Source organism: Sciurus carolinensis, chromosome 13, assembly GCF_902686445.1.
Source record: "Sciurus carolinensis chromosome 13, mSciCar1.2, whole genome shotgun sequence".
Classification (NCBI taxonomy): Eukaryota; Metazoa; Chordata; class Mammalia; order Rodentia; family Sciuridae; genus Sciurus; species Sciurus carolinensis.
This window is the reverse complement of record NC_062225.1, coordinates 48386390-48414248: the sequence shown is the minus strand read 5'-3', so window position 1 is coordinate 48414248 and position 27859 is coordinate 48386390. Positions and strand designations below refer to the sequence as shown.

At 42.4% G+C, this 27859-nt stretch overlaps 1 protein-coding gene across 7 annotated transcripts in view; it reads left to right on the top strand.

Annotated features, from left to right (window-relative positions):
- Positions 1 to 27859, top strand: part of Eml6 (EMAP like 6) — a 262976-nt gene that overhangs the window by 219054 nt on the left and 16063 nt on the right. For 6 of the 7 annotated variants that reach the window (XR_007104749.1, XR_007104750.1, XM_047523319.1 and 3 more), the window contains exons 27-31: positions 1611 to 1812; positions 1921 to 2047; positions 23200 to 23278; positions 25167 to 25296; positions 26927 to 27025. Coding sequence is in view for 4 of the 7 variants with exons in the window: in XM_047523319.1 (XP_047379275.1) it covers positions 1611 to 1812; positions 1921 to 2047; positions 23200 to 23278; positions 25167 to 25296; positions 26927 to 27025 (637 nt within the window). In the remaining 3 variants the exon portion in view is untranslated. Of the gene's footprint in view, positions 1 to 1610; positions 1813 to 1920; positions 2048 to 23199; positions 23279 to 25166; positions 25297 to 26474; positions 26796 to 26926; positions 27026 to 27859 lie in introns of those variants that run through there. The other variant, XR_007104751.1, reaches the window with a different exon arrangement.

Below are 27859 nucleotides of genomic sequence, written 5' to 3'. Positions count from 1 at the left end.
TTTTTTAATTCTCACATCCTATCCATAAACCCTGTGTCCCCTCTAATAAGTTAGGGTGCAGGAAGACATTTCTCAGGTTCTTTTACTTAATCCTCCTGTAAAGAAACCAATTTGGGCCAGGCATGGTGGTGCACACCTATAATTCCAGTGGCTTGGGAGGCTGAGGCAGGAGGAATATGAATTCAAAGTCAGCCTCAGCAAAAGCAAGGTGCTAAGCAACTCAAGCTGTCTCTAAATAAAATACAAAATAGGACTGAGGATGTGGCTCAGTGGTTGAGTGCCCCTGAGTTCGATCTCTGGTACCCCCCCCCCCAAAAAAAAAACCCAACTTAGATTACATATGCTGGGGTGGGTTTGTGCTTCCAGCAGGAAGACCATCAGGACACATGACTGCAGCCACTGTGAGTGTCCTGCTCCACGGATCTCATGTGGTTACACGGTTTCCCTTGGGAATTCTTCCTTCATTCTGCCTGTGTGCTAGCAAACTAAGGACTCTGGAGGGCTCCTGGAACTGTTGCCTGCCTGTTTGCTTCACTGATCTTTCTAGAGTCAGTACTCTGCTGGGGAGTGAGCAGCTCCACCGCACTGTCAGTTAGGGGTCAACCAGATAGATCTTGACCAAGAGTACTTCAAAGTCACAGACACTGCAGCACCTGTTTCCTGCGTGAATCTGCGCTGGTTTCAGGTTTTCTAGTAGGCCTTCCAGAGCCCTGTGGAAGCCTCTTTTCAGTTATTTACTGAAGTTTTCATCTGGGACACCCGTGGCCATCTGACGACCTCGGAGTTCATGTGGTTCCCCACATTGCGTAAGGCAGTCCCTGGGAGCCACTGAGAGGATGGAAAACTCTACCTCTTTAAATGGCTCCCGCTGGAGATGTTTTTGCCAGGCTGTGTCTCATGAGCCTAAAATGGAAGCTCCTTCTGGTGCCAGCTTTGGCTTCCCAGCACTTGTCAGGACTGCCCTGGGGGGAGCTGCTGACTGCATTCCACCCTCGGCCCCTTGCCACCTGGGATCAATGTGGTAGCCTGGGCACCCCACTCCAGGTGCTTCCAGTAATTACTACTAAATTGGGTTTTATGTATTCGGTTTTATGTGTTGATCAGGAGCTTGTTTTGTTTTTAAATCAGTGTTTTGAGTGTTTCTAGTGTTGGAAATGGTTTCCAGTGCCCACAGCAGAAACTGCTGCTGTGTTTGTTGGGATCCCTTGCTTTTCTGTCATTGCCAGGCTGTGGTACAAAAGCCACCGTAGGGGATGGCTGGGCAGACAGTTTTGATCTCAAATGTCAGGCAGACTCTCAATTGGGAGTTTACACTTAGAGACCTGTGGAGATGGCACATTTGATATTTGACAGAGACAGAAACAGGCTTTTCATACATCTATAGCCTCCCAGAAACATTCATTGCCTCAAAAAGTATTTATTGAGAATCCATTTTGAGCCAGGAACAAAGAGACTTTATCCCTGCCCTTGTGGAACATGCATTCTGGTGACATGTGAGAAAATTGCTCCTTTGAATGAATTCTCTATCACTCCAGTAGAGTCCATCTAGAAAACAACTAAATAACAAGCCGCTGGCTGGGGTAGGTACCAATGTCTGGCTTCATATACAGGGGCAGCATGCAAGATTCAAGAAGTACGTGGGGCATAGCGCACATGTCACTAATGTGAGATGGCTGCACAATGACTCTGTGCTGCTCACGGTGGGCGGCGCCGACACAGCCTTGATGATCTGGACCAGGGAGTTTGTGGGGACCCAGGAGAGCAAGCTGGTAGACAGTGAGGAGTCTGACACTGATGCGGAGGAGGATGGAGGTGAGTCCTAATTAGCCACACGCCTCTCGTGCCACCGCACCTTCTTCCGTGGCCCCTCCTGAGCCACTGCAAACCAACTCACTCCCCAATGTCTTTGTATTGTTTGAGGTTATGACAGTGATGTCGCTCGAGAGAAGGCCATTGACTATACCACCAAGATCTATGCCGTGAGCATCAGAGAAATGGAAGGCACCAAACCACACCAGCAGATGAAAGAAGTGTCCATGGAAGAAAGGTATGGTGTTGCAAGGTTTGTCTCTCTGTTGTGCCTGACGAGAAACTTATTTAAACCAGAATGCATTTTCTTTGCATTAAGCAAAGTCTTAAGCAAGTCTTTTATCATCTTTAGTATTAACCTATAAATGGGTTCAAGCTGGAGACATTGCTGATAGCCCTCACGACATAGCAAAGGTGTATTACTGTTTGTAGAAGTTGGTTATGGGTACAACTTGAACAGAAATGAAATTTGGTTGTACTAGACTTCCCTTGCCTTGCTGGGTCTGAAGAGGATGCCAGGCTAGCCCAGAAGCTGTCCTGAATGTGATGGTTGTCCGGAAAGTGCCGATTAGCGAGGTAGGAGTGAAGTCAGGCTTCTAGCATTGAACAGTATTTGTGGAGTTGTGAAAGATCATCTTCCATCCTAACTACTCATTTTGCTACACCCAGTCACTTGGTATATTTGCTCTTACTATGTCCTCACTTGTCCAGATTTGTTCAGTGGGGTTAGTAATTCCACACCTAACCCATTTGATTTTGTCGGCTTGAATGCTATATGTGAAAGGTTTCTAATACCATATGATGCCTTTTTGATGAGTGATTTTAAGTATTGATAAATTGTCAAACATTGTAGAATTCTAAAAAGCAAAACTCATGATTACATAATTGACCATATTTGTAGTTAGGATGATATTGAATAAAGATTCTCATACTAAAGTGAATTTCACGGATCTCAAAGATACTTTAAGAATTCTCCATGGCGCTTCACCTTGTGGTGAACTCAGTGTTCACAACTACGCTAGTCCTGTGATATATATTCATGAAATCGAGTTGTTTGCATTTCATGGGACTTTCTGCCTAATAATTATTAATAAATATGATGTCATCTCTTATATTAGATGGGGATCTAGATAAAAAGAAATAAAATGTGACTCCCAACCTCCTGCATCAGTTCAATGCCAGATGTTAAAATAAGCCTGATAAGTAGTGGGTGTGCTGCTGGCAAGATGAAATCTGATGCAGAAAAGCACTAATTTTTCCCTAGCATCCTCATTAGACGTTGCTATGATGGTTCAGAGTTCTCTTTTAATTAAAAACACAGATTTTTTTTTTTTGCAATGATCTGTAAAGAATAGAAGTGTGGTTTATTTTGTTTGCAACATGGTTTTAAAGTGGCCACAAAGACAAAATTACTTTAAAGGACTTAGTTCTAAGAATTAAGGGGAAAAAATGAGCCATATGCACCATATGCACATAAGTACATGAGTAGGCCTCCCACTTAACTAATCCACTCTGAAAAAAATTTGGTCTAAATTAAGCATTCTTTGGGGGAAAAAATTATCCAGCCTTTCCAATTGCACATTCCATTGTGAAGTGGGTTGACTTGGCTATTATTCCAAGGTTGTTTCTGGCTGATTTCTACAAAATGCAGTGGTGTCTCATGCTGAGATTTAGACCAGTGATTAAAATACAGTCAGCTAACCAAAGTCTTCATTCCCCAACAATACAGCTGATCTCAAACTTAATCCACAGCTCATCTAAATCCCTCCTTGTCTTATATCTCTAAGGACAGGGCTATAGAGGTGTTGCACTGTCCAATTTAGTATAGGGTGAGGGGGTAAGAGTAGAGAGAACCTTGAGAATTTTCAATTTTAAAATTCATAATTTTGAAGTTACCTTACTTCATCATGCAGTTGTGGACTTGTGATACATTAGCACACACTGAATTCACTCCTTTTTTTAATAAAAGAAAAAAAAATACTTCATACTATTATGAGATATAAAGGTAGGCATTTTGGTACTTGACTGGCACTTTTAAAAATAATTCACACTAGAATGCAGTGAAGAAAAAAATTTTAAGATAAGTATAGGGTCCGGAGGAATAATCAAGTGTTTTCTACAGAGAGCAACTTCCTTGATAACTTAAAAAGCCTTGACAGCATCAGTTTGCAGAAGGAGCTGTAACCAGAGAGACAATGCCAGCTGCATAGCATGCTGGGAGCACAGCGTGCCCACGCCAGCCTGGGCAGAAGTACACAGCGGTAGATGATACCTGACTTAGCAGCCTCCGTGGAGGCGAATCAGGACCAAGGACAAGCAGTCTCTACCCGCGCTGGGAGGGGAGCCTGAACTCAGAAATCAGGCTGCAGGCAGCTTCTGAACCATAGAAGAGTGCCAGGCAAAAATGCACATTCAGGGCATTTGTGAGAAAGCAGGGTGAGTGATGAAAGGTGGACGGGATTGAGCCTGGTGAATGGGTGGGATTTTTTTTTTTTTTTTTTTTTTGTGTGTGTGTTTCTGGGGCTCAAACCTAGAGGCTGGTACATGCTACCCTTGTCAAGTGCTCTACCACTGAGCTACATCTCCAGCCCTGGGTGGGACTCTTGACAATAAATGACAGAACGCTTTAGTTTTTCTAGAGTTTTCAGCTAGGTAGAAAACAAACTGCATGGACTTTAGCACCCTAAAAAATTAGGGGAGAGACAGAAAAATGCTGAGTACCTCAGACATCAGGAGCATGAAGCCAAGCAGCACCCAGTTCTTCACTGGGAATATTCAGGATTATCAGCCAACAGCTCCTGACGCTGCTCTCTTTTACTATTTCAAGCCCTGCTGATTTGAGAGGCGGGGGCTCTCCTTTGACTTTTCCTTCATTGTCCCCTTCCTTGGTGCACAATACCAGCAGATACCTGGGTGCATTTCCTAAGCACCTAGGCCAAAACATACAACAGTGAGACTACTGAGTGACAAGCACTTAGATGGAGATGAGCATTTGAAACAATTGTCCCATGCAGGGACCTAATTTGTCTCTTATCAATGGTTCAGGCAGTTCTATCTCTAATTAAATCCCTTTTCACCTCTAAAAGCAGTTGGAAACCTTGAGATGAATAGAGCATCTGTCATACTGAGAAAAATGCCTTGAAGACAGCTGCACACTGTGCATCAATCATTTTTTTAACCAACCCAATGCCTAGTGCCTAAATTGTAAGATAGTCAAGGGTTGTTTCTAATTAGATTCAGTTATTGGATTTTAAAATAGCTATGAGACTTGAGATCATGCTTTTCTGTGCAGTTTCTAATACATTGTAAGTTCTTATTCTTCAGAAGTCATATAATCTTCGGTTCCAGTCTTTGAGAAGTGAGAAAATTGAGAACAAAGTTGTAATTGCTTTCATAAGAACACTGGGCAGTACCCGCCAAATGTATAATCCCGTACAGGTGTTTACCACCCACTTCAACTTTGCTCTAGCACCCTGCTTTTATCCATGACTTCGACTTGTTTAGCCAGTCCCCAACCTTGGGTGAACCTGTTGTTCAACTGCTGTGTGTGGCACATGGCTGAGACAAGTCCTGAAGTCTTTCCCAGTCTTGGGAATCCGTGCTTTTGCACGTCATCTGGACACTCAGGGCTGCCCCACACTGCTCTCCTTCATCCCCAGCTGACTCAGACCTAATTCTGGCCTACAGGAACCTTTCCAAACCTCCCCAGCCTCTCAGGTTCCTTACTCCAACCTGGCACATACCTTACTCTCAACTTTTGACCTCAGTTCCTCCTTTGCCATGTTTTCTCATAAGGTTATGGCTATTTTGTCCATCTGTAAACTTGAATTATTTAATAGATATTTAAAATGTCAGGAAATACCTTTTGAAAAAAGAAGGGGGGAAAACAGTTTTTCACAGAAGTTTAAGGAATAAAATGCTTACATCATCACAGCACAAAGAACTGTACTCAAATTCTGTTTCTGACTTCAGTCCTCCCAATCTCACTCAATGACAAAATCCCTAATATTTGCTTAGTACCAAATTACTAGAGTTGCCTATGAAACTAAGAAGTTTAAAAAAAAAAAAAAAAAAAAAAACTAAGAAGTTTCTTTCAGTACATCACCAAAGCCACATCTAGACTATGTATTGCTTTTGATTGATAAGATAGGGCTCTTCAAGAGTCACCCAACCCAAACTAGCCTTTTATTGGCTCACACACCTAAAAGCACAGGAACAGAGCAACTTCAGGTGTCTCTTGATATGGAGACTCCAAATCCTGCTGCAGGGATTGTGTTCTCACCCTATATCTCAATTCTACTCCTTCTGGTTTATCGAAATTCTCCAAGGAGAAAAATGGCAGCAATAACTAGACCTTAAAAAAATAATAATAACAAAATGAATCAAACAACATTACCCTATGTAAATTTATGATTACACAAATGGTATGCCTTGACTCCATGTACAAACAGAGAAACAACATGTGTCCCATTTGTTTACAATAAAAAAAAAAGATTCTAAGAGAAAAAAAAAAATAACTAGACCTTCTAGTCTCTGTGAGACGAAACCAACAGGAAAGTACTATCTCTGATTCACAAGTCTGCACAAATGTCCTGTGATGCTTCGTTGACTCAGGTGGGTCACATGATTACCGTTGAACCAGTCTCTGTGGTGCAGAATAAAAGAGACTATTCCTGAGTATATAATCACATGCCACCCATAGACTAGCAATGTAATCACCTCCACCTGAACCAAATGAATTGCAAATGCAGTTACCACCTGCCTAAGAGAGAGATCCCAAAGTTACTGCATCCAGCCCCACATCCAAAATCTCTAGGTTCTGTGAAGTCCTCTCATCCAGGTACAGATAAAAATAAAGCTTCTCATTGTCCTGTGGTTAGAGAAGGCAGAATGAGGGTTTTGTTTTTGTTTTTGTTTTTTTGCATTTTTGTTTTTTTTAACCTGTCACTTTGAACAAGGAAGAATAAGACACGATATGCAGTGGTCACTGTTCTATGGCCATATTATCCTCAACTGGACAGGACTGTTGAGCATTCCTGCCCTGGCCATGTACATGCTTTGCACAATGGAGAGTGATATGAATGTCGGGAGATGCTGACAGGGTGTAAAGGTTTTGTTCATAGACGCACAGAATCGAAAACCTGAGGTAGGCAGTGACTCAATATTCTCAAGTCTCCCAGATTCCCACTGGGATGTAAATAGTGCTTATGCTTCATCATTTGCATGGGAAAATATACCTTCTCACCTCCGGGGCTCCTCCCTGATCTTTGAGAGACTGGCTCCAGGTTTGGCGGTTCCCCAGATGCAGGTGACCAGTGCACACCGGCTGCCAGATGGGGAGGGGCAGGTTCACTTTCAGAGACATTTCCCAGGAGGCCCACATTTCAGGTCAGTCTAAATTCCACTTTTATCATCTAATTTTCTGGCCTAAGATTGGGCATTTCATAGTGAGGAGGAAAATATCTTGCATCTCAAGTAACTGCTTAATTCATAAATGGAAGGTCAGTTAAATCATCTGCCACTCTATTCTCATTTTTTGGTGGTAAACTAAACACCAATCAATTGCTATTGGCAAATATTCCTCTTTTACAGTTCGTCTCATGAAGTAATGTTATAACCTTTTTTTAGGCTCAACTGATTTTAATTCGTGGTTATCATTGTTTCATGTTTAAACTTTTACTGTCTAGTCTTCAACAGACTTTCCTTTGGGTTGGTGTAGATGTCTTCTTTAGAGTACTCTGAAATTGTCCTTGTTTTGTGACAATAGGTTCCACTCTCAAATTTGGATTTCCTTTCCCAAGAATGGCATCTGAGCTCTATGAATAGTGTTTTCCCCCAGGACTATTAGAGATAGCTTGAATTATCACAGACACACTAGGCAAGGTGGCACACACCTATAATCCCAGCTGCTTGAAAGACTAAGGTAGGAGGATTGCAAGTTTGAGGCCAGCCTGGGCAATTTAGTAAGACCCTCTCTCAAAATTTAGAAAGTAAAAAGGACTGGGGATGTAGCTTAGAACACCTGTGGGTTTAATCCATGATATCACTGGGGGCGGAAATTATAGATGCAAAATAGAAAAAGAATTTTTTTTAAAGATCATGAGGTTTTATTGATATTTTAAATTTAGTTGGTTTTTTTTTTTTTTTTTTTTTTTTGCCTTGTGTACTAGCCAGCTTTCTATTGTTGTTACCCGAGATAACTGACTCTAAAGAGAAAAAGTGTATTTTGCTGGGGAGGGCATGGTAGAACAGAGCTGCCCACCTCATGGCTAAGGGAAGAAGGACCAAGGTCCCATTCCGTTCAAGGACTTCGCCCCACCCACCGCACACACTTTAAATCCACGAGGCTCCCCACCATTTCCCAATAACACCAAGCCAGGAATTGAGTCTTTAACACATGGGCCTTTAAGGAACATTTTAGATCCCAACTATATCACCTTGTTTTAATAGTGGCTTTTGTTTGTTTGGGTTTTGCCACTGTTTATGAAGTACCATGTTACATTTTGTAATTTTAAATTCTAGCAATTGCTTTATTCAATTATGTTTTATACTGTTGTCTCAAACTTAGAAATCTTTCCTTTTCTGACTTTTATTCTCGGCTCAAGCTCCTAAATTGGCTTCAAAGAAAACAAAAATACGGAACATCTATCAGCTTAGACAGAATTTTGTAAAATTGGCAGACGGTGAAAGAGATAACCTAAGTCTTTCAGATTTGGCCTAAACTTTTTGTGTCATTTGTGGCCCCAGGAAAGAGACAGTTCTCCAAAAAATAGGTAATCAGGGGACCTTAATGAAGGGTATTTAACAAGGGGTGGGCAGGTTTAAGAGAAAGGGGGAGGGAAAGGGATGTGCCCTGGAGTTGGCGCAGCTGGATGCCATTACCAACCCTGGGACTGAGGGGAAAGGGAAGGAAGCTGCTGCCAGAGGGAGAAAACAGAGCTGGAACTCTGCCAGAGGGTCTCTGGGACCAGAGCTGGAACCTGTGGGAGAGCGTTGGAGGTCACCCGCCTGAGTCCCAGCAAGGAGGCCTTGAGAGAATAAAAGCCCCAGTTATATTCTCCGCCCACCCTGTGATCTGCTAGTGCCTCCCCTTAGCAGAAGCCAGTCAGAGGGAAACAGGAAGAAGACCCACGGAGACCAGCATTGCAGAGCACAGCAGGAGAAGATATGAAGGGGCACACAGAAATATCTAGCTCAGTCTGTAATCCCAGGGACTCCAGAGGCTGAGGCAGGAAGACTGCAAGTTCAAGGCCAGTCTCACAATTAAAAAGGACTGGGAATGTTGCTCAGTGGGTAGAACGCTGGCCTGCACAAGGCCCTGGGTTCAACCTTTAGTACCGTAACAATTATTTTAGAAAAGAAAATATCTTGCTCATCCTTTGTTTCTGGTGGAAACTGATATCACAGAAAAGAACTTGAAGCTATTTTATTGTTGAGCAGTAATTACTGTCACTTGTAAATGTTTTTGCATATATGTAGGTAGTTCTTAATATTGTCTCTGAAATTTTTTAAAAAATCAATTAGAGATGCCTGTAAAATACAACCAAATCAATATCAAGAGTCATTAGAGACATTTGAAACTTCACCCAGTGTAACAGTTTGGTGAGCCATAGTTTTGACACCACTCTCTGGGGATACCACAAGAATCAACTTAAAAGGGATGTTAGTACACTGAGGAGTCTTCCTTTCTAAAATCTTACGTGCACATTACATTTTGGCATTCCCAAATGTCTTTAAAAAGAACATTGAAACATCTTTGGCTCAGTTCCAGAGGTTTTTATTTTCATGTGAAGAAAATAACAGATATTAGAAACTACAGAAATGATTATTGTCAACAAATTAACATACAGCCCCAATTTTGCATGGTGGGTGTGATCATCACAGAGGTGACTCACAAAGGTACTTTCTTTTTAATAATATAAAGATAGACTCTAAAAGGACCTACCTGTGTGTTTTACTGCAGTCCCAGTCAACTGATCAGGCATTATTCCTCCTAGTTACATTTGGTGGGGACATGGTTTAGCAATTTATTTTTAAATGCATACTATGGAGCACAGGTGTCTCCTAACTGCTTAGATTAACCATCTGCCTGGGGCATAATAATGGAAGTTTTTTATTTACTGTATTCAGTTGGAACCTGCATTCAGGCAGAGTCCTAACTTTATGATGACAAAATACAGACTAAATACCCACTGAACTATTTTTATCAAAATTGGCATATAAATATTTCCTTACCTTAGCTGAAGGTTGTTTTCTCCAGCTGAGGATGTAACTTACCAGTAGGGTGATCACCTGCATTCATGAAGCCCTAGGTTCAATCCTTAGTACTGTTTTCTCCATGAACCTGAGTGAGAAGACTGGATTTTTCAAGGTTTTTTATTAACAGGCACCGATTACAGATTTTGGCTATCCACCCAGGGATGAATTAAATGGCTCAGGAAGCTGAGACAGGAGGATCCTGTGTTCAGTCAGTTGTAGCAACAGTGAGGTGCTAAGCAACTCAGTGAGACCCTGTCTCTAAATAAAATACAAAAATAGGGCTGAGGATGTGGCTCAGTGGTTTGAGTGCCCCTGAGTTCAATCCACAGAATGGAGGACTTCCACTTTATTTCTCTATCATCTTTACAATGTTATTTTACTTGATACAGCATTTTTCACTTAACTGTAAAAGGAGAGGTTCAAGTCTGCCTTCAAGTCTTCTTATCTCAGAAGCTGCATAGCTATGACTACAAACTAAAATCCTGCACTGACCTAAGGTCTCTTTTTCTTTCCTCAGAAAGGCCTTGGGCTTGCTGCCAGCCTGTCCTGCTTTATCTCAGGCTAAAGGTCATCATTCCCTTAAAAAAAAAAAAAAAAGTAGAAGAGTTATTTTTAACACTTAAGTTGTATTATCTTGGCACCAGTTTAATTTAGCTTACCAATGAATTATGCAAAACTGTAGAAAATATACTTATTTTAGCTGCCAATTTATCAATTATAATCCACCTAGATATTCAATATTGTGTACATGTTATCTACCATGAATATCTAGATGAATTATAATATGGCACAGGGATTCGGGATTTTTCCCAGTGCTGGGGATTAGACCCACAGTCTCATATGTGCTGGGCAAGTGCTCTACCACTGAGCCCCAACCCCAACCACCTTATTTTCTAAAAAGAAGTGGGATTTTAAATAGTTTTTTAAAATTAGTGTCTTATGGATATACATGATGATGAGATTCACTGTGGTATATTCATATGTGTACACAGGAAAGTTAGGTCAGATACATTTCACAGTTCTTCCCTATCCTGTTCCTACTCTCTCTTCCTCAGTCCCCTTCATCTACTCCACTGACCTTTCTTCTATTTTGATGGAATGCCCCCCTTTTATTTTCCTCTCTCCCCCTTATTTTGGACTAGCTTCCACATATCAGACAAAACATTCAAACTTTGACTTTTGGGGTCTGGCTTATTTTACTTAGCATAATAATCTCCAGTTCTATCCATTTATTGGCAAATGCCATAATTTTATTCTTTTTAATGGCTGAGTAATACTTCATTTTGTATATATACCACATTGTCTTTATTCATTCATCTATTGATGAGCATCTAGGTTGATTTCCTAGCTTGGTTATTGTGAATATTAATGTGGCTGCATCCCTATAGTATGCTGGTTTTAAATCTTTTTGGATATATACCAAGGAGTGGGATAGATGGGTCATGTGGTATTTCCATTCCTAGTTTTCTGAGGAATCTCCATTCTGTTTTCCAGAGTGGTAGCACTAATTTGCAGTTACACCAACAGTGTAGAAGTGTACCTTTTCCCCCACATCCTCCCTAACACTTATTATTTTTGTTCTTCATAATTGACATTCTAACTGGAAGGAGATGAAATTCCAACATAGTTTTTATTTGCAATCTGTAATTACTACAGATGTTGAACATATTTTCATATATTTCTTGGTCATTTTTATTTCCTTTGAGAAGCATCTGTTTATTTCTTTTGCACATTTATTAATTGGGTTTTGTTTTTTTGGTGGTAAAGTTCTGAGTTCTTATATATCCTGAATATCATTGCCCTATCTGAGGAGCAGGAATGAGGTCCCTAATACAATTAGAAAACCATTTTTAAAATTTCTGTCCTCTGAATGTCATCTTTAAAATTTATTTTTCTCATTCCAGCCTGGTAGAACAAATTTTCTTGGATCTTTGATCAAAGCCTGGAATGGTAGCTTTAATAGAAGAAGAAAAAAAGCATCCTCTAGTTATCCCAGCTATAACAAGGCTGTAGTTCCATTAAGTGATTCTATTGACATCTAGTACAGTGTTGAATAATGCATGGGAATTCTGTACGTTATCACCGTAATGGAATATCCAATTTACAAATAGTATGATATACATTTCATCATTTAAGTAAGGGATCGAAAACATTTCAAATTGCTCTTTCTGGGCTGGTAAAATATACATTTCATCATTTAAGTAAGGGATCGAAAACATTTCAAATTGCTATCTCCATCTGGGCTGATCCAAAATTCTGAGATTGTTGGCTACCTGTATTTTGTTGCAGCTTTTTAAAATTTATTTTTCTAAATGACATTTCTAAGGTCCAGCTACTTATAAGGGGAAACAGTACATGTTTTATATTAGAAATCCTCAATGTTAAAACTTTAAACTTGAAATTAGTCTCCTCTTGACCATTTTTTTAAGCAAAAATCAGTGACAGGATTCATATCAACTATTACCTCTCCAAATTTGAAGACTTTGGCATCTTTCAATTCCCCTTGTGACTTAGTTCTAGAATCTCTGATTTTATAAGAAAAGTTGACTTAATGAGAGTTAAAATAAAACACAACTCCTTTTTTAATCCCACTTCTGACACCAGTCTTCTTAATCCACATAATAGGATAGTAATGCAAACTATGGAAAGGTGACCATACAAAAGTTAGAGATTGTAAATTTTATTTAGTTTTAGAATGTATGGAAAATAGATATGGTTACATAAATCAGGCACTTAGTAGTACATTTCCTCAGCACAATTATGGTTTTTGAAATCCCCAGAATGCTCCAGTAAAACATAATCATATTTACTGTTATGGAACCCAAATCCATTTGCTCACTACCCAAAAGCCAATACTTAGGAGGTGAGAGGTGGTGAGAAGGCAATCAGATTTATTCAAGGGCCAGCCTTGAGAAGATGGGCAGGGCTATCATCCCCCAAACAAAGACCATGGTGGGGAGCTAAGGCATGCAAAAGGGTATTCATGGGGAGAAAAAGGGGACAGGGGACAGCAGGAAAGAAGGCTATGTGTTGAGCAGGGTCTTCACGATCTGGGGCTTGCATTTTCTTTTTTTCTTCTGTCAGAATATTCTTGAGATAAAAACCAACTTTTATCTCCTGGACCATCCCCATAATTCTTTAGATAAGCACATTATTTCCCTGCAAGTTAAACATTATTCCACTTTTAATTAAGGTATAAGATTTGCAAATTCTTGGTCCACAGTCTGATGTCACCTGAAAACCATCAGATGTCATGAACTCTGGAAAACTAAAGAAAGATCACTGATTAGGTTGCCTGCAAGTCAGTGTTTATCTAGTTCCTTTTCTCTAATACCTGACACCAGTAGTTAATGTCTTAAGTCATTCAAAGGTGGTTCTGTTTAAAATTTACAACTCTGGGCAAAGGAAAAAGAAAACAATGACTTTACAAGGGGCAATTTACAAAATAAGAGCCAGTCCAAAACAGGGTGGCTTAAGATACAATGGCATTGCCATTATTGCTGTTAATTACAAGATTTTTATGAGCATAATAGGATTTCTTTACTATTTTCCTATGATCATATTCTGTATCTTTCTACTGTCTAACTCTTTCCCAAACACATTCCCAAATGCTTAGGAGAGTCTAACTGTGTGCCTAATAGCCCAGGAGGGATGAGTACCACATTGCAATTCTAGTACATGTCAACACATCTACCATGAGGTTAGAGAAGCTGACTTTAGCTTCAGCAGAATCATGCCTCAGCAGGCCCAGCGCAGTCGGATGGTTCCTTGGTCATCCCTCTAGCTGTATCATTTCTGTACCCTGAGAAGAACTCTGAAAACAAAGTATGTGATTTATAAACTGTTTCATGTCTAAAACCAAGATTCTGTTAGTAGTCAGTGAATAAATACCTTAACACTTAAACAAGTTCATTTAAGTTCATTTCCAGTATACTTGGAGTAGATATCAAATTCTGAGATCCTGTCAACACCTTGTCTTTAAAATTCAGAAATTCAGGATGGAAATTGCTGCCTCTAAGAATTGGCACCCCTGCCCATCCTTCCAGCCCTTAGGTTATGGTCCCCATCTGGCTTCTACCTTTAGGGAAATCCAAACAATGGCTGGAAGTGGAAAGGCCCTTACCTCCAGGATGCATCTCAGTGGCATTCAAGTGATTTCCCCCTTTCTCTGGTAGGGTATTTGGACAGCTGGGTGTTCAGGAGGGATCTTGGGTACCCAGCAACTCTTTTTTCTCAGTCATACATGCTGAAAGCTTCTTTTCATGTGTGTGGATGACTGGTGCCTCCAATAGTCCCCAGGAACAGGGACTCATTTCCAGGAACAGTGGCCCCTTGGAGTACTTACCCACATTTGGCTGATGCCAACCATCAGCAGCTCATCATCTTTTCAGTAACCCCCAAATGTGATCCTGAAGGGTAATCCTTGTTCTCCCTTCTCTGCAGGACTCTGCTGATTCTCTCCTTACCCTTTCCCACTCCCCAGCAACAACAGGGGCTAACAGTTTTCATACTGATATAAGTAGGGTCCTTTTTCCAGTCCTCCATGGTGGGGACTGGGGAAAGGAACAGTTTACACTTCACAAACCGTCTTCTACCACAAGGCAGCTCCCTCTCCATCTCAGCTGCCAGCACCAGGAAGCATGGAGATGGCAGTGCCAGGATTATTCTTAGCAGGGGATTATAGAGAAGGGATCTGCGAATATTCTTACATTAATATTTCAGTCCGTCTGGTACATATTCACTCAAAGGCATATTTTCCTTAGGAAACCAAGGAACTTTTACCAAACCAAAATGAGAAGCAGATTTTGAGACTTTTGAAGTGGCAGTGCCTTTATTTGTGAAGCAACTGGTGTGAGCTTCACCAAGGCTTCCCATTTTCTTAAATTGTGCCTATGGCTCAATGGATTTGTCCCTAAAATTTATCTTCTAGCTCTTCTTTCTGAGTTCATTTGAATAGATTTATGAACCAAGCTAAAAGCAAGTCCTATATAGAAAACAGTACACCCTGGGTTTATAAAGAAATGTTATAGGGTTTTTGTTTGTTCCAGTTTTGATTTTTTTAGCCTCAAATTAATAGCCTTCTATAATTCGTAATGTATGGGGTCCATGGCATCAAGATACTTAAAATTCTACAAGATGCAGGCTTTGATAAGACTCTGGGTCCCCTGAGGGTCACAGTTCCACTATGTGCTCAACAGTGCCCCTCACACATGGGACATAGTAAATATTTCCTGAATGAGTAGGTGAATGGAAGAATTTACCTAGACTGCTTCTCTTAATAAATAGCTAACTAAATTTCTCCCCAGAATGCTGTGCAAGTTCATTCCTCGTCAATGATGACTTTCACCTTCATTTTGTTAGCACTTGTGGGTGGCCTTATCTTTGTGGGAAACCATGTGTCGCACTTAGAATCTGAGAATGCCCCATCTGGCTATGAAACTACTCAAAAAACATTTGGTTGAACAATTTTGGTTTTCCTTTAGCTTTACACCATCTGTCCATTAGGAATTGAAATATTTGGTTTAAATCTATTTAACCCCAGGCAAAAGGAACTGAACAAATTCTGTGTTACTGTTGCCATCACACTTATTCTACATACAAAGCTTCTTTGTCAGCAAATTTATAATGAAACAACAGGCTCTTAAGTGGCAGCGTGTTTAAAAAATAGGGAAGATTTAGACAGATTTCCTCGAGTTAAAACACACCACCATATATAGGCAATCCCAGTTTTTCTCTTAACCTTTTATGCTATGTTTGGAGACAGAAATCTTCTGGGAGAACCTGCCCCCAATTTTTGAAAAATGCTTTATTTAATCAGTAGTTTTGTGTGAACGTCAAGCTTGCCTGAGGCATGATGCGGCTGATGAAGCCTGCGATGCTCCCTCCAGGCCATGTCAATGGGCCAGTGAAGAGCCTGCTCTCCCAATGTTTTCCTTTGCTCTGGGCCTGACAGAGGCCCTTTGTCATCCCCGCTCAATAGCTGCTTTGTAAGCTTGTATTGTTAGAGTTGCTAAGAAATGACAATCTTGCTGAGCAAGTGCTGCCAATTCACCATAGGGAGACCTATCAAAACTGTTCAATCTTGACTTAAAGCTTGGTCTAGTAAACGGGGACGAAGCTTTAATCCTACATGCCCATCCCATTTGTGAGAATGGAGTGACCTTCCAAGAGCCCGCAGTTAGTATGGAGCTCTGCACTGGTTTCTATGTTTCAGAAACGCTAGGCCAGCCCTCATGGTGGGAGAGTCACTGCGCGTGCGTGGGGTCTGGGGGCTCGGCCCTCCCTGTGGGAGAGTGTGACTGCGCATGCGCAGCGCAGGGGTGATGGGCCAGCATTGCCTGCCCTCCAGAGCCTACCTGACCTGCTCTCTCCTCCCTCGCTCCCCGCATAATTCTGTGAGGGTTCAGCCCTCAGAGCTGTTCTTTTTATGAAGGTGGTTGGGAGAAACTGAAATTATATATCTGAAACACTGAAATTATTTTCAAGGCCTTTGTTTAGCCGGGTAACTCCACCAAAACCCAAATAATTAATATTTTAAGTGAATTTAATGCCGTTTTCATAAGTGATTTTTCCTTATTCAACCTCTTGGTTTTCTGTTTAAGTTTGAAGCAAAGCTCTGACTTCTATATAACTGATAATTTTAGGCATTAAACTGCCATTCATTATAAGATGATTTGTTTATCTTTTGTCACAAAGAGTGTGTCAGGGCATAAAAATCCAGAGGTAACATGCTAGAAAATAATTTTTTCTTTAAATCACACTCCTGCAACCTAACCAGTCGAATCAAACCTGTTTATTTATGGAGATTTTTTAAAAACACATGATAAATAGGTATGCGCTTTTCTATCAAAAGGGTGCATCCTGTAGACTATGACAGATTGTGTTTCACTATTTCAGTCAGCTCTCTGAAAATCTCAGATACTCTGGAGGGAGTGGATGCCATCAGGATCATTGAACTCTTTCTACAGTTGTGTGGGTCAAAATGTGGTCACCAAGGAGGCATTTGTAGAAGCAATTGTTTGGATGTTCAATTCATGCCCCCCAAATGATGTTACTGGCTGAATAGCGGGGACGGTCGGGATGCTCCTGTGGGCATATTTAAAGTACATTGGCACACTCCTAAATCTGTTCCATCCTACCCCTTTGAAGTTCACTTCATGTTCTGCCATCTTCTGCTCCTCCCTATTTTTTTCATTTATCAACTTCCTGTGTCTGAGGGGTTCAGCTAATATCACCTAGATGACCCCAGCTGCTGCCATGCCTTGGTTTCACCCATCCTTTCTCCCTCAGTGACTTAACCTTCTCTCTCTGGATTTCTCATTCTGAGTGCACATGATCTCTAATTTCTTGAAGACATCTAGTGCCTAGACACCTCCATTTTTTTTGCCCCCTGAGTACATTAGCCCCCTTGTAGCCTTGTTATTTTGCCTGCCTACTGTCACTCTCGCAGTCCCCTGGGCTCTTTACCCCTGTATTCTCCTACTTCCTACTTTTCCACTAGAAAAACCATACATTGGTGAAGGTTGCCACCACAGAGATGCCACTTTGCCAGTCACACGTAGGTTGTGCGCTGCTGGTTCATTTTATTCTTCTCTTTAATTGGCTCCCTTTACCACCCTCCCAGTAGTCAGCAAAATTTTTGCCCCCTCCTCCACCTTATGCCCCATATACTTGGCGGATAGCTGCTTTCCCCTCTGTCTCTGAGAAAACAGAAGCCAATGCACATGAACTCCATCTTGACAATTCTTTTTCCTCTGTATTGCTTTCTACCTCCTCCCTTCTCTTCTCAGAGAAAATGAGTCCCTCCTCCTCTTCAAGGCTGGATCCTTGGCTGTTGCTTGGACCCTGGCCTCCTGTCCATCTGTGTCCCTCATTATCTCTTCTGTGTCTCTGGTGCCACTGCCCCATAGCTGGATCCATGTTCTCAACCAAGAAACACTTTCTAGTATTTCCCATTCCCACCCAACCCTCTTCAAAAAAAAAAAAAAAACTTCAACTCATACACTTACATATGTATTCCTTCCCTCTCTTTCCTCCCTTCTCCCCTTCTCATACAGGCTTCACAAAGTCTTTCCTTTATTCTCTGTCCCCTTCTGTCTCTTCTGTCCCTGCCAGTCTCCTGACATGGATACTTTCGAATTCCCTAATCCAGTCAACTCTTTCTTTCAGATGAGCATCATGTAATATAAATATAATGTGAACCCTATGTGTGATTTTTCTAGCTGCCACATTAAAAAGGTTAAAATGATGAAGTTAATTTTAATAATACAATTTGTTTAACACATGTATTAAAAATATTATATCAACCTATAATAAATATTTTAAATGAGTTACTTTATATCCTTTTTAAAAATTAGTTTTACTAGGTCTTTAAAATCTGATCTGTGTTTCACAGAGTACACCTTTATTTGTTATAGCCACGGTTCAAGTGCTTGATAACCATATGTGGCACTGGCTACAATATTGCACAGTGAAGTTACAGGCATTCTTCTTTCACTCACCTTTTTTGGAACAGCCTCCCTTGGCCCACCTCCTACTTTTCTTTCTCTCCTCAGTGTCCCCCTTTGCTTCCTCTTCCAGCCCCTCATGTGGTACTGGTCCTCAGGATTTCACCTTTGACTGGCTTCTCTTTTTGCCCTGTATCCTGTCCCTGATGAATCTCATGTCTTCTCCATCAACTAATGATTCCCACAGCCATTTCTCTGAGTCCCATCTCTCAGCTGAACTTCCTATTAGTATAGCCGTCATGCAGATGTCTGAAGTATGATTTGTCAAAACTGAAGCCATCATCTTTCTTATAAACCCTCTTCTCCTGTCTCTGTCAATGCTACCATCGTCTACCCAGACCCCCAGCCAGAAAGTTGGTATTCCACTTGAATTACTTTTCCTACTCATCCCCTACAAAGTGCAGTGAAGCCCATTTCACAAATATTTCATTGAATATTTGCTTATTTCCTCTTCCTCAACCACTGTTCCAAATCAAGCTCATCCTTCCTCCCTTGGATTATTGCAGTGACCTCTTCACTAATCTGCCCACCTTTAACTCTTAGTTCCTTCCACTCTATCCTTTATGCCCTCCATCTTTCATCCAGATAATTTTATATTCACCTAAAATGACCAACTCTGAGGCTATATTACCACCAAAAACAAAACAAAACAAAAATCCAAGACTTTGTCATAGGTTTCTGTCAAAAGCATTTTCAACATGGTGGGCTTATTTCAGGATATTCCATTGTTCTCCTGCCTGAAACTTTTCCCTTAACTCCACTTTTTCATGAAGCAACTCAGTAGATGGTTCTGGAAGACATAGGAGTATACTTAACAGAAGCCAAGTCCATTCATTTTGATAACAGAGAGCCCCATGGCTTTGGAGATGTTTCCTAAACCTGGATTTATCCTAGAACAGCAAATCTTAAGTCAGTTTTTCTCTCTTAAATCCCAGACTTCTTTGAAAATCAAATTAAAACATGCCTCATTTTCCACACATGTGCAAACACAATTTTGTATATTTAGGGGGTTCACTGAATCCCAGAAGTTCCTCTATGGGGTGATAGATCTTGTTAGGGAACATTTCTTTAAAATAGAGTTCAGGTCATGTATTGGTTTCCACCTAAGATCATCCAAAGGTAGCTGAATTTCCCAAGACATTTTGAAAACACTTTGAGCATTTCAGGCACATTTTGGAACCTAAACAAAGTTGTTTCCTCCAAAGACATGTTGAACATTAAACATCGTCTGACTTACCACTAAAAACAACTTAGAACTTACATTTATTTCATGGCTCATTGGAACTGTTTCCCCACTGCCAGACCCCTCTTTATCAGAACTGATTGCAGCAACTTTCTTGCTCTCTCTCTCCAACCCTTGATCAAACCCTATCCCCCGTTGGTTTTCATGGTGCCTCTTCTTGGGTTGCAACTCAGCCACCACAGAAGCTTCCCGAAGATCTGTGGCTCTGAACTCCCTGTGCTTTTCAGGCTGCTGTGAACTCTGCTCCTTCTCCCACACAGCCAGTCCAACATCTTGGGGAGGGGACGAGAAGATAGGAAAGAAACTAGGACATGGGCCACCCTTGTGGGCCTTGGCGGGGTGAGACCCTGCATTAGGGCTATACTCCACACGTCTTTGAGTCTATACTTCTCTTAGGAGCCTGGCTGCTAGGCAGTGGGAGAATGGCAGGGATTGACCCTTCCATGGTCCTGCACTGCCCACAGAGCACGCCACCTATTTCCATGGCCAGGAGGTAATGGCTGCCGGCAGATGTGGAGTGATCTTCAGTGACCTCTACTCTGTGTGCCCTCTGCCCCCCAGCATTGAGCCCAAGAGCAGGGCTGCCTCCTTACTCCGCACCAGGTCACAACTCGGGCTCACAGGCCTCTCCTTGGGCTTCCTGCTGTCACCTCTCTTCCCTGGCAGAGCCTCTCTCATTCTCTGGAGTTCAGGCCTGTCCACCACCCTCTCTCTTTTATCTAATTTGCTCTCGCTCGAGACTCCCTCCTTTAATTTTTGCCCAATGGAAGCTGTTTTCCCCCTTTGTTTCCCTGAATCACTTCAAAGCCCTACTTCCTTTTGGGCCTGCACCTCCTACCTGGATTCTCTGCCCTCTCACCTTTGGGTGCTTAACCTTGTTGGGTCTCCTGCCAACCTCCAGTAGTGCTCACTGTCTTCCTGGTTCTCCCATCCTGGGCCAAGTGGGAATAACCAACTGTAAGGAGTTGTTGGTCTGAAAAGTGAGTGAATGTCCTCGTACCCTCCACTCTTTCCTACCTCAGCAAAGCTCTTCGGCATCACATATCCAGTGGAATCTAAATCTGGAAGGACTTAGATGTGCTGAAAAATGCTAAACCTCCAGTGTTTGAGACTCTTGGCAGTTCCTCCCACGTTTGATGTTACGAACACTGTTTATAGATGCTCGGAAAGAAGCCTTTAATACTTGTATTGTGTTTTAACTTGCTTTCCTCTGGAGGCAGGGAATTGTCAAGTAAGTATCCTCACCACTCTGGAAAACACAGGTGTTCGGTGAGCATCCGGTACTAGTGCTCATGCAGAATCCACACGCGTGAAGGTCCCTCCTTAGAACCCGCTGAATTTGCCACAACGCAGGTTTCTCCCCCTTGCTCCCCTCATCTTCAGTTTTGAAGCAATACAGCTATAAACATATGCTTGTGAAATATGAAAGAAACGGTCTGAGATTGCTTTACCTTTCAGTTTTTTTTAACTGAAAATCAAGGTGAAAAAAGCATCGGATTGCCTTTTGTGTGTATATATACAATCTGGTGTATATATAAGTACACAGCGTTTGTGCTCGTATGCATACTCTCTCTACACTGTATAATATGCTGCATATTATACAACCGTGTGCGCCCTGGGAACGAGCCCTGTGTTGAATCTCAAATGAAGCCTCACGAACCGGCTGCTGCTGCAGTGACCTCTTGCTGTCATCACAGCCCCTGGCTTGCTTTTGTCATCCACTTAAAACGATTTTAGGTGAAAGAAGAAACCCACGGATTTCATTTGAAAGCCCCACTAAAACAGAAGAAAGAGCAGATGTCCTGGGAAGCGATAATTAATGTGCAGGAAGTGTCTAATTGTGAGAACTGGCATGCCCCAGCCTCGAGATTTTGCTCAATTTGGTGACGATGATGTCAGGCGGGGGTGTGTGCTCTCCTCATCCTTCAGTAGTGATTATAATACCATTTGGTCCAATTATCACTTATGATTACATAACATGTTTTGATTGAAGAGTTTCTGAGAAAATAAAGGTACCTTGTTTTCTCCTGCACAAAAAAGTCCGCAAGCTGTTTCGGCAGGCAGGCTGACCTGCCGAGAAACACTGGGAAGATTGGGCTAAACTATGAGTCGAACTTAATTTGGGAACAAAGCACCCATTGTGGGTAACTCCCCACAACATCCAGGAGGATGTCATTGTTTTTCGGACAAGTTTCTCCCCAGCACACTCTAAAATAAGCAGAGTCCCAGGCTTGTAAAGCCGTGGAGAGCGTGCCGGAAGCATTGACAAGCTTCCTTTTTTCTCCCCATTCTGTAGGCGCTTTAGTGCAGAGTTTGCCCAGAGACGCCAGGGTATGAGCTTTCTGAATTTGTAGACTGGTGCACTCTTTCATTTCTGTTTTAGTTCTTTGCTGGCATGCTGGGGAAGCATGGTTTGTGCCACACAGGAATGTGTTCACTTGGAAAATGCTTGTGCATGAATGAGGTGGTTGCTAATGCTGCTCTAAACTGTACTAAGTTTCTCACTTGGCTTTGTTTGCTGCTTCCAAGGGGATCAAGGTAATCCTTTCTCTTTGCATTTCCCCAGAACAATAACTAATGGATTTGGAATGAGCAGCAGGAGCTGGTGCAGGTCTCCCCCCTCCCCCACCCCATCCCCATTTTCTAAACTTAGAGAAGTTTTATTTAAGGGAACCGCAAAGCATTGGCCTACTCAAGCAAGAGTCCATTAGGATTTCCTCCTTATAAAATCTCTTCACTGAATCTGGAGACCTCAATCCCCTAAACTGAGAAGGGAAAAGCAACCTTTGGTGTGGTAATAGCAGCTTAAGGCAGATCATTGCCCTGAGGTATAGGGCAGGGTAAGAGCAAAGTTCTGTCAGCACTTTGCTTCCTTCTTGCCCTTCGTGTGGCCAGACCAGCCTGGGCACTTTGCAAGTGGCCTTAGGGCCTGTTCCAAAGCCTGTCTTGTGAGTCCTATCTCACATCATGTCGTGATCTTTGACCGTCTGATTGTGAACAGCATTGGCACATCCCCGTCTGGAAATGGCCAATGAGTTCAGTAAGTGAAATCCTGCTTAGGCTCCTGCTTAATTTTAAAACAAGCCCCTCTAGCTCACGGGTTCTCCTGACTCCCCGGACAATGCTAGGTGGAGGAGGAGGGACAGCTGCTGACCAGGGTGCAGGAACCCAGCTCAGCACTACAAACCCAGGGGAACCACATGGGACCGTGTGTGTCAAAAGCTACTTTTTCTAGGAGTGGGTAAGGGAGCGGGGCAGGACGGAACAACCTCAGGCAGAGGGTCCTCCAGCCAGGGAGAAGAGCAAGAAGCCTGGCCTCACCAACCACCGGCAAGCAGCCTTTTGTTCAACATTGTGCTTCCTTTGACTTCTCTGTTTCAGACCACCAGTTAGCCGAGCAGCTCCCCAGCCTGAGAAACTCCAGAAGAACAATATTACCAAAAAAAAGAAGCTGGTTGAGGTGAGGAGGTTAAGCTATGTGCTTTTGATCTGATATCAACATTCTAAGTCTGCCTGGTGGACATCTTCATCTGCGTATCTCACAGATTCCATCAAACGAACCCATTGGCTCTCTCTAGTCCCCTCTCCCTTCTACGTGGCATTGTGTCCACCATCCCCAGGACCAGATTCACATCTAGGTCACTTTCCTCATCCCCAGCCCTATTACCAGGCCCATCAGTACTAACTATGAAATGCCCCGTGTCCTTCTTAGCTGACCCTGCCCTATGCTATGCCTCCTACCACTCAGGCCCTCAGCATCCCTTGTATAGACAAGAAGGAAGAAAGTAAAGAGAGCACATGAGCATGCGCATAAGAGAATTTATTTACTGTCTCTAATGTGGCATGAGAACTTTCCCATGTGCTGGTACTATGCTTCATACTTCCCATGAAATATTTCAAAGGAGCCTCTCACATATGAGGTAGGTATTGTTACAAATGAGGACACTGTGGTGCAGGAAAGCTGAGGGAGTTCTCAGGTCCAGGATTACCAAGCCCAGTGAGTGATAGGATTTGGACTGAGTCATTGAGACTTGAGGATCAACTCTAGTGAGCCTGCTGTTTTCACAGAGACGTGCTAACCCAGAGCACTTTCTTTAAAGTCTAAATTGTTCCTGCCGCAGGTCAGCTTTAAGACTCAGGAGATTCCCACATTGCCAGTAGGGTTCAAGTTCATGGTTTCAGGAACCGTACCCAGAGCCACCTTCCAAGCTCATTGCCTGTGATTCCCCACCAGAACACAAATCAAACTCATTTCCCCCAATTCTAAATGCCTGGGGGAGACTGGCCCAGCTTGGACCCATTGTCCACTCTCTCCAGGAGCAGAATTATCTATGAATTGCACCCTTTCTGGGACACACCTTGCAGGAAGTCTGAGGGGTGGATATTGACTGAGTCCAAAGGAGAAAAAGAGCTTTCCAGTTGAGAATTTGAAAAAGTAAAATCATAACACAAGAAAGCTTATAATATGTGGGTTAAGAGTCAAGTTGACCAAGGAGCGCAGCAATCAGATACGTGGGCATGGGGCCAACTGTGCCAACTTCAGGAGTTTGGGCTTTTTCCCATGGACAGTGGAAGACAGTGAATGTTTTAGCAGTGCCATGGTATTTTAGGAGAATTAATCTGATGTTTGCAATTGATAAACTTTGGAAAGAGTAAAGGCCAGAATCAGAAACTGGAGGAAAAGGACCCACATCCTGTTAACCTTGTATGCTATCAACCAGCACAGTGCCAGGCATGGAGGAGCTGCCGAGTACATGTGTGTTGAATGCAACTGAGAACTGATCTGAATCAGTCACTGCTCTTTGTCATAGAAGACGAGACAGGAAGGAGAGAAGACTATAAACCCAGAATAGTATCTAGTCGCTGGGGGGCAAAAAGATCTAAATGTGGAGAAGCTTTGTAGGGCAAGTACCAACTGACAGAAGGAGCATGGCATTTGCCCCAGTATTCTGCTCTGCCAGTCCCAGCTGCATCTTTGGGACTTCTCAAAACAAACCTGAGCTGCTGTTTAGCTCATCTCGAGTGTCAAGTGCAGGCCACGTGCAGATGTAGGACTTCTGGGTCACCTTGACAGGGCATCAGATCAGTGCACCTCAGCTTACTAAAGAAGCCAGGAAGTAAATCTGACTTATTTTGAAAAGTCACTAAAATTCTGTGCCACCCATAGCATTTTAGGGAACTAAGTAAAGGGCTACATTTTATCCTCCGTCAATAAGCAAAATGCTTTCAGTGAGGGGGGGGCCCTCACTAGCCATACCGTCCTGAGGCACGCATGGCTATTCCTGGATATGGGTTTGTTCTTCTGCTCTTACTTCCTCCAAGAGTGGCTTTAACGTGTGTGTACGCAGGAGCTGGCTCTGGACCACGTGTTTGGCTATAGAGGATTTGACTGCCGCAACAACCTACATTACCTTAACGACGGGGCCGACATCATCTTCCACACAGCAGCGGCTGGCATCGTCCAGAACCTCTCCACAGGTGGGAGCCACCTTCTCAACCTAGCTCTTCACTTCTGCCCTGATATCTGTTTCCCACTGTTTCGATGCCCAAAGCTCAACCATCCTCCTTCCCTTTAGAGCCATTTCACTCACTTCAAGGCTGGTATCATTTAGTCCCAGAAGAGCCCAGGCAGAGTCCTGGGAGTCTAGGCCCTCGTCCTTTCTGGCTTTCGCCCAGCCTGACTTGGTGTAGGCCCAGGAGGGAGCCATCCATGTTTCCAGCAGCCAAGGTGAAAGGTGTGAGAGAAGCCAGAGAGAACAGAGTGTGGAGCCAAGAGATTCCCACACAGAGTGACTTTTTTCAGTTTTTAGCCATGACCAATTTTTTTAGCAGTTGGATTTTTCAAGTTTTATCGTGCTGACTCCTGAGCTACATTTACAATGAGAATAAAAACAATAAACAAAAATACCCAAAAGGTCCTTTAACTACATAATGACAGGGGTACAAAAGATGGTGGAATGAGACAGACATCATTACCCTACGTACATATATGATTACATGAATGGTGTGAATCTACATCGTGTACTACCTTAGAAACGAAAAGTTGTACCCGATTGGTGTACAATGAATCAAAATGCAGTCTGTAAAAATAAAAATAAAAACTAAAATAGGTAAAAAAATAAGAAACATTTCAAACACAAAGAAACATTCAGAAGTTAATTTAATAGTTATTCATTATCTTTATCTTCAAATTTAAATGTTAACATTTTATCTTCATATTTCAAAACAAACCTTTTCCCAAATTTTTATATTCCCTCCTAGTTCTGTAAAATTGTTCATGCTTAGATTTAGACAGTGAAGTCACTGTGAGCGTATTGATTTGTGTCACTTTTGGGGAAAGAGGTCTTGAAATTTTCTACATATTTTCTCAATTTTATAGCCACATATTAATTTAGAGGCCATGTGCTATTTCTTTTTGTATCACTCTTTTTTTGTTCTTGGGTATACAAGTGGTTTCAAAGTGACCACTTTGGAAGTCATCAAATCCATTTGCTGTGAAGGACAAAGTATTTCTTTCCCATTTTCCACTTCTTGCAACATAATGAGTTAGGTTTGGGGGGTAAAGCCTTGACCTATATCACCTGGGCACGCCAATGGGTTTATTACTTGGCAAGTAAACATGATTAAAGGGTTCCCTCAGTATTTCTCATCCACAGACTTCCCTCAGGATGAATAAGTTGTGCCATTTGGTGCAGCAGAGGATTATCTCCAGGCCCCTCACCCTGCCCTGCCTAGAAGCAGACATGGAGAAGCCATCAACCCTGTGCCATGAAGAGGAGGAAACTCTCACCCTCATTATTCTGGGCTCTGGAAGCCTCTGCACTTGGACTGTGCTCTGGACCCACATAGGGTAGTGGGAGGGACTGAGGTGGAGCTTGAGTGTGTCAGATGACAGACACTGGCTCTTCTCTGAGCCCTGGTAGATTATGTGAAGAAGAAGAATAAAAACTCTTGTCTTTCCAAGAATGATTTTGAAAGTAAGAATTGGTGGTGGGGGGTACTTTAAGCTGTCACTTTTACAATTTCCAAAAACTGCTCATGAAGCTTTGGGGTTTTCTTGAAAGGTCTTTAGTTTCCACCGTTCACCTGCCTGTAACCTCTCTCCTAGGCAGCCAGAGCTTCTACCTGGAGCACACAGATGACATCCTCTGCCTTACAGTGAACCAGCACCCCAAGTACAGAAATGTGGTGGCTACCAGCCAGATAGGTAGGAGCCGTGCAGCAGCAAAGGCTCACCCAGCTGACCTGGGCCGCCGCCTTAGTAGCAGTTATTGGGAGAGGGAGTGTGTAGCTGGCGCTCACCCTTTCTTGTGGATGTTGCTGTTGATTTTTTTCAACCATAAATGTATCTATGTCTAAGTTCTCACATCCAGTGGTCGGTGATTCTGAAAAAAAGGGAAAGGCAGATCAGAGTCTGAGAGTCTAAATAAATGAATGGTCCCCATCTCTGTGGACTTGCAAGAATAATTTTTCAGGCCCCAGGCGTTGAAGACCCGTATGTCTTGAAGCCTGGTGCTTGTGCTCAGCAAAGGTAGATTGCAGTATGTGTACCCTGCTCTTCTGTACCCTCAGAAGCTGCCGAGGACAAATGTGAACCGAGTCACATTTGTAAAACGTTTGTTTGTTTTTAATTTGTCATTTCAAAGGCAGTTTTTACAAAAGTACCTTTCTGCTTGTTTCCATTGAACCCATGTCCATTTTTAAATTTAATTTGGAACTTTTTGATGCTGGTGTTGAGTGCTTCGCTATTGGAAACGTGACTTATTTTGGCTATTGTTTTCCCTTGATGCTTCCTCATTGCCATTGCCCACCCAATGCAGGTGATATCACGGAAACCCCAGGTAAGGCCGCTCTGTCCGTGAGTAGTTCGAATCTGCACAGCAAATTCATGTCAACGTCTCATGTTTGCTGATTGTATCTGGCTGACTTGCAGATACAAATCACTGACCTCACCGGTTTCCTTTGTATAAAATCGTCTACAAGTGTGTGTGTGTCAGATGTAAGCATCCACAGGGCTTTGCCTTCAACAGCAATTCCCATT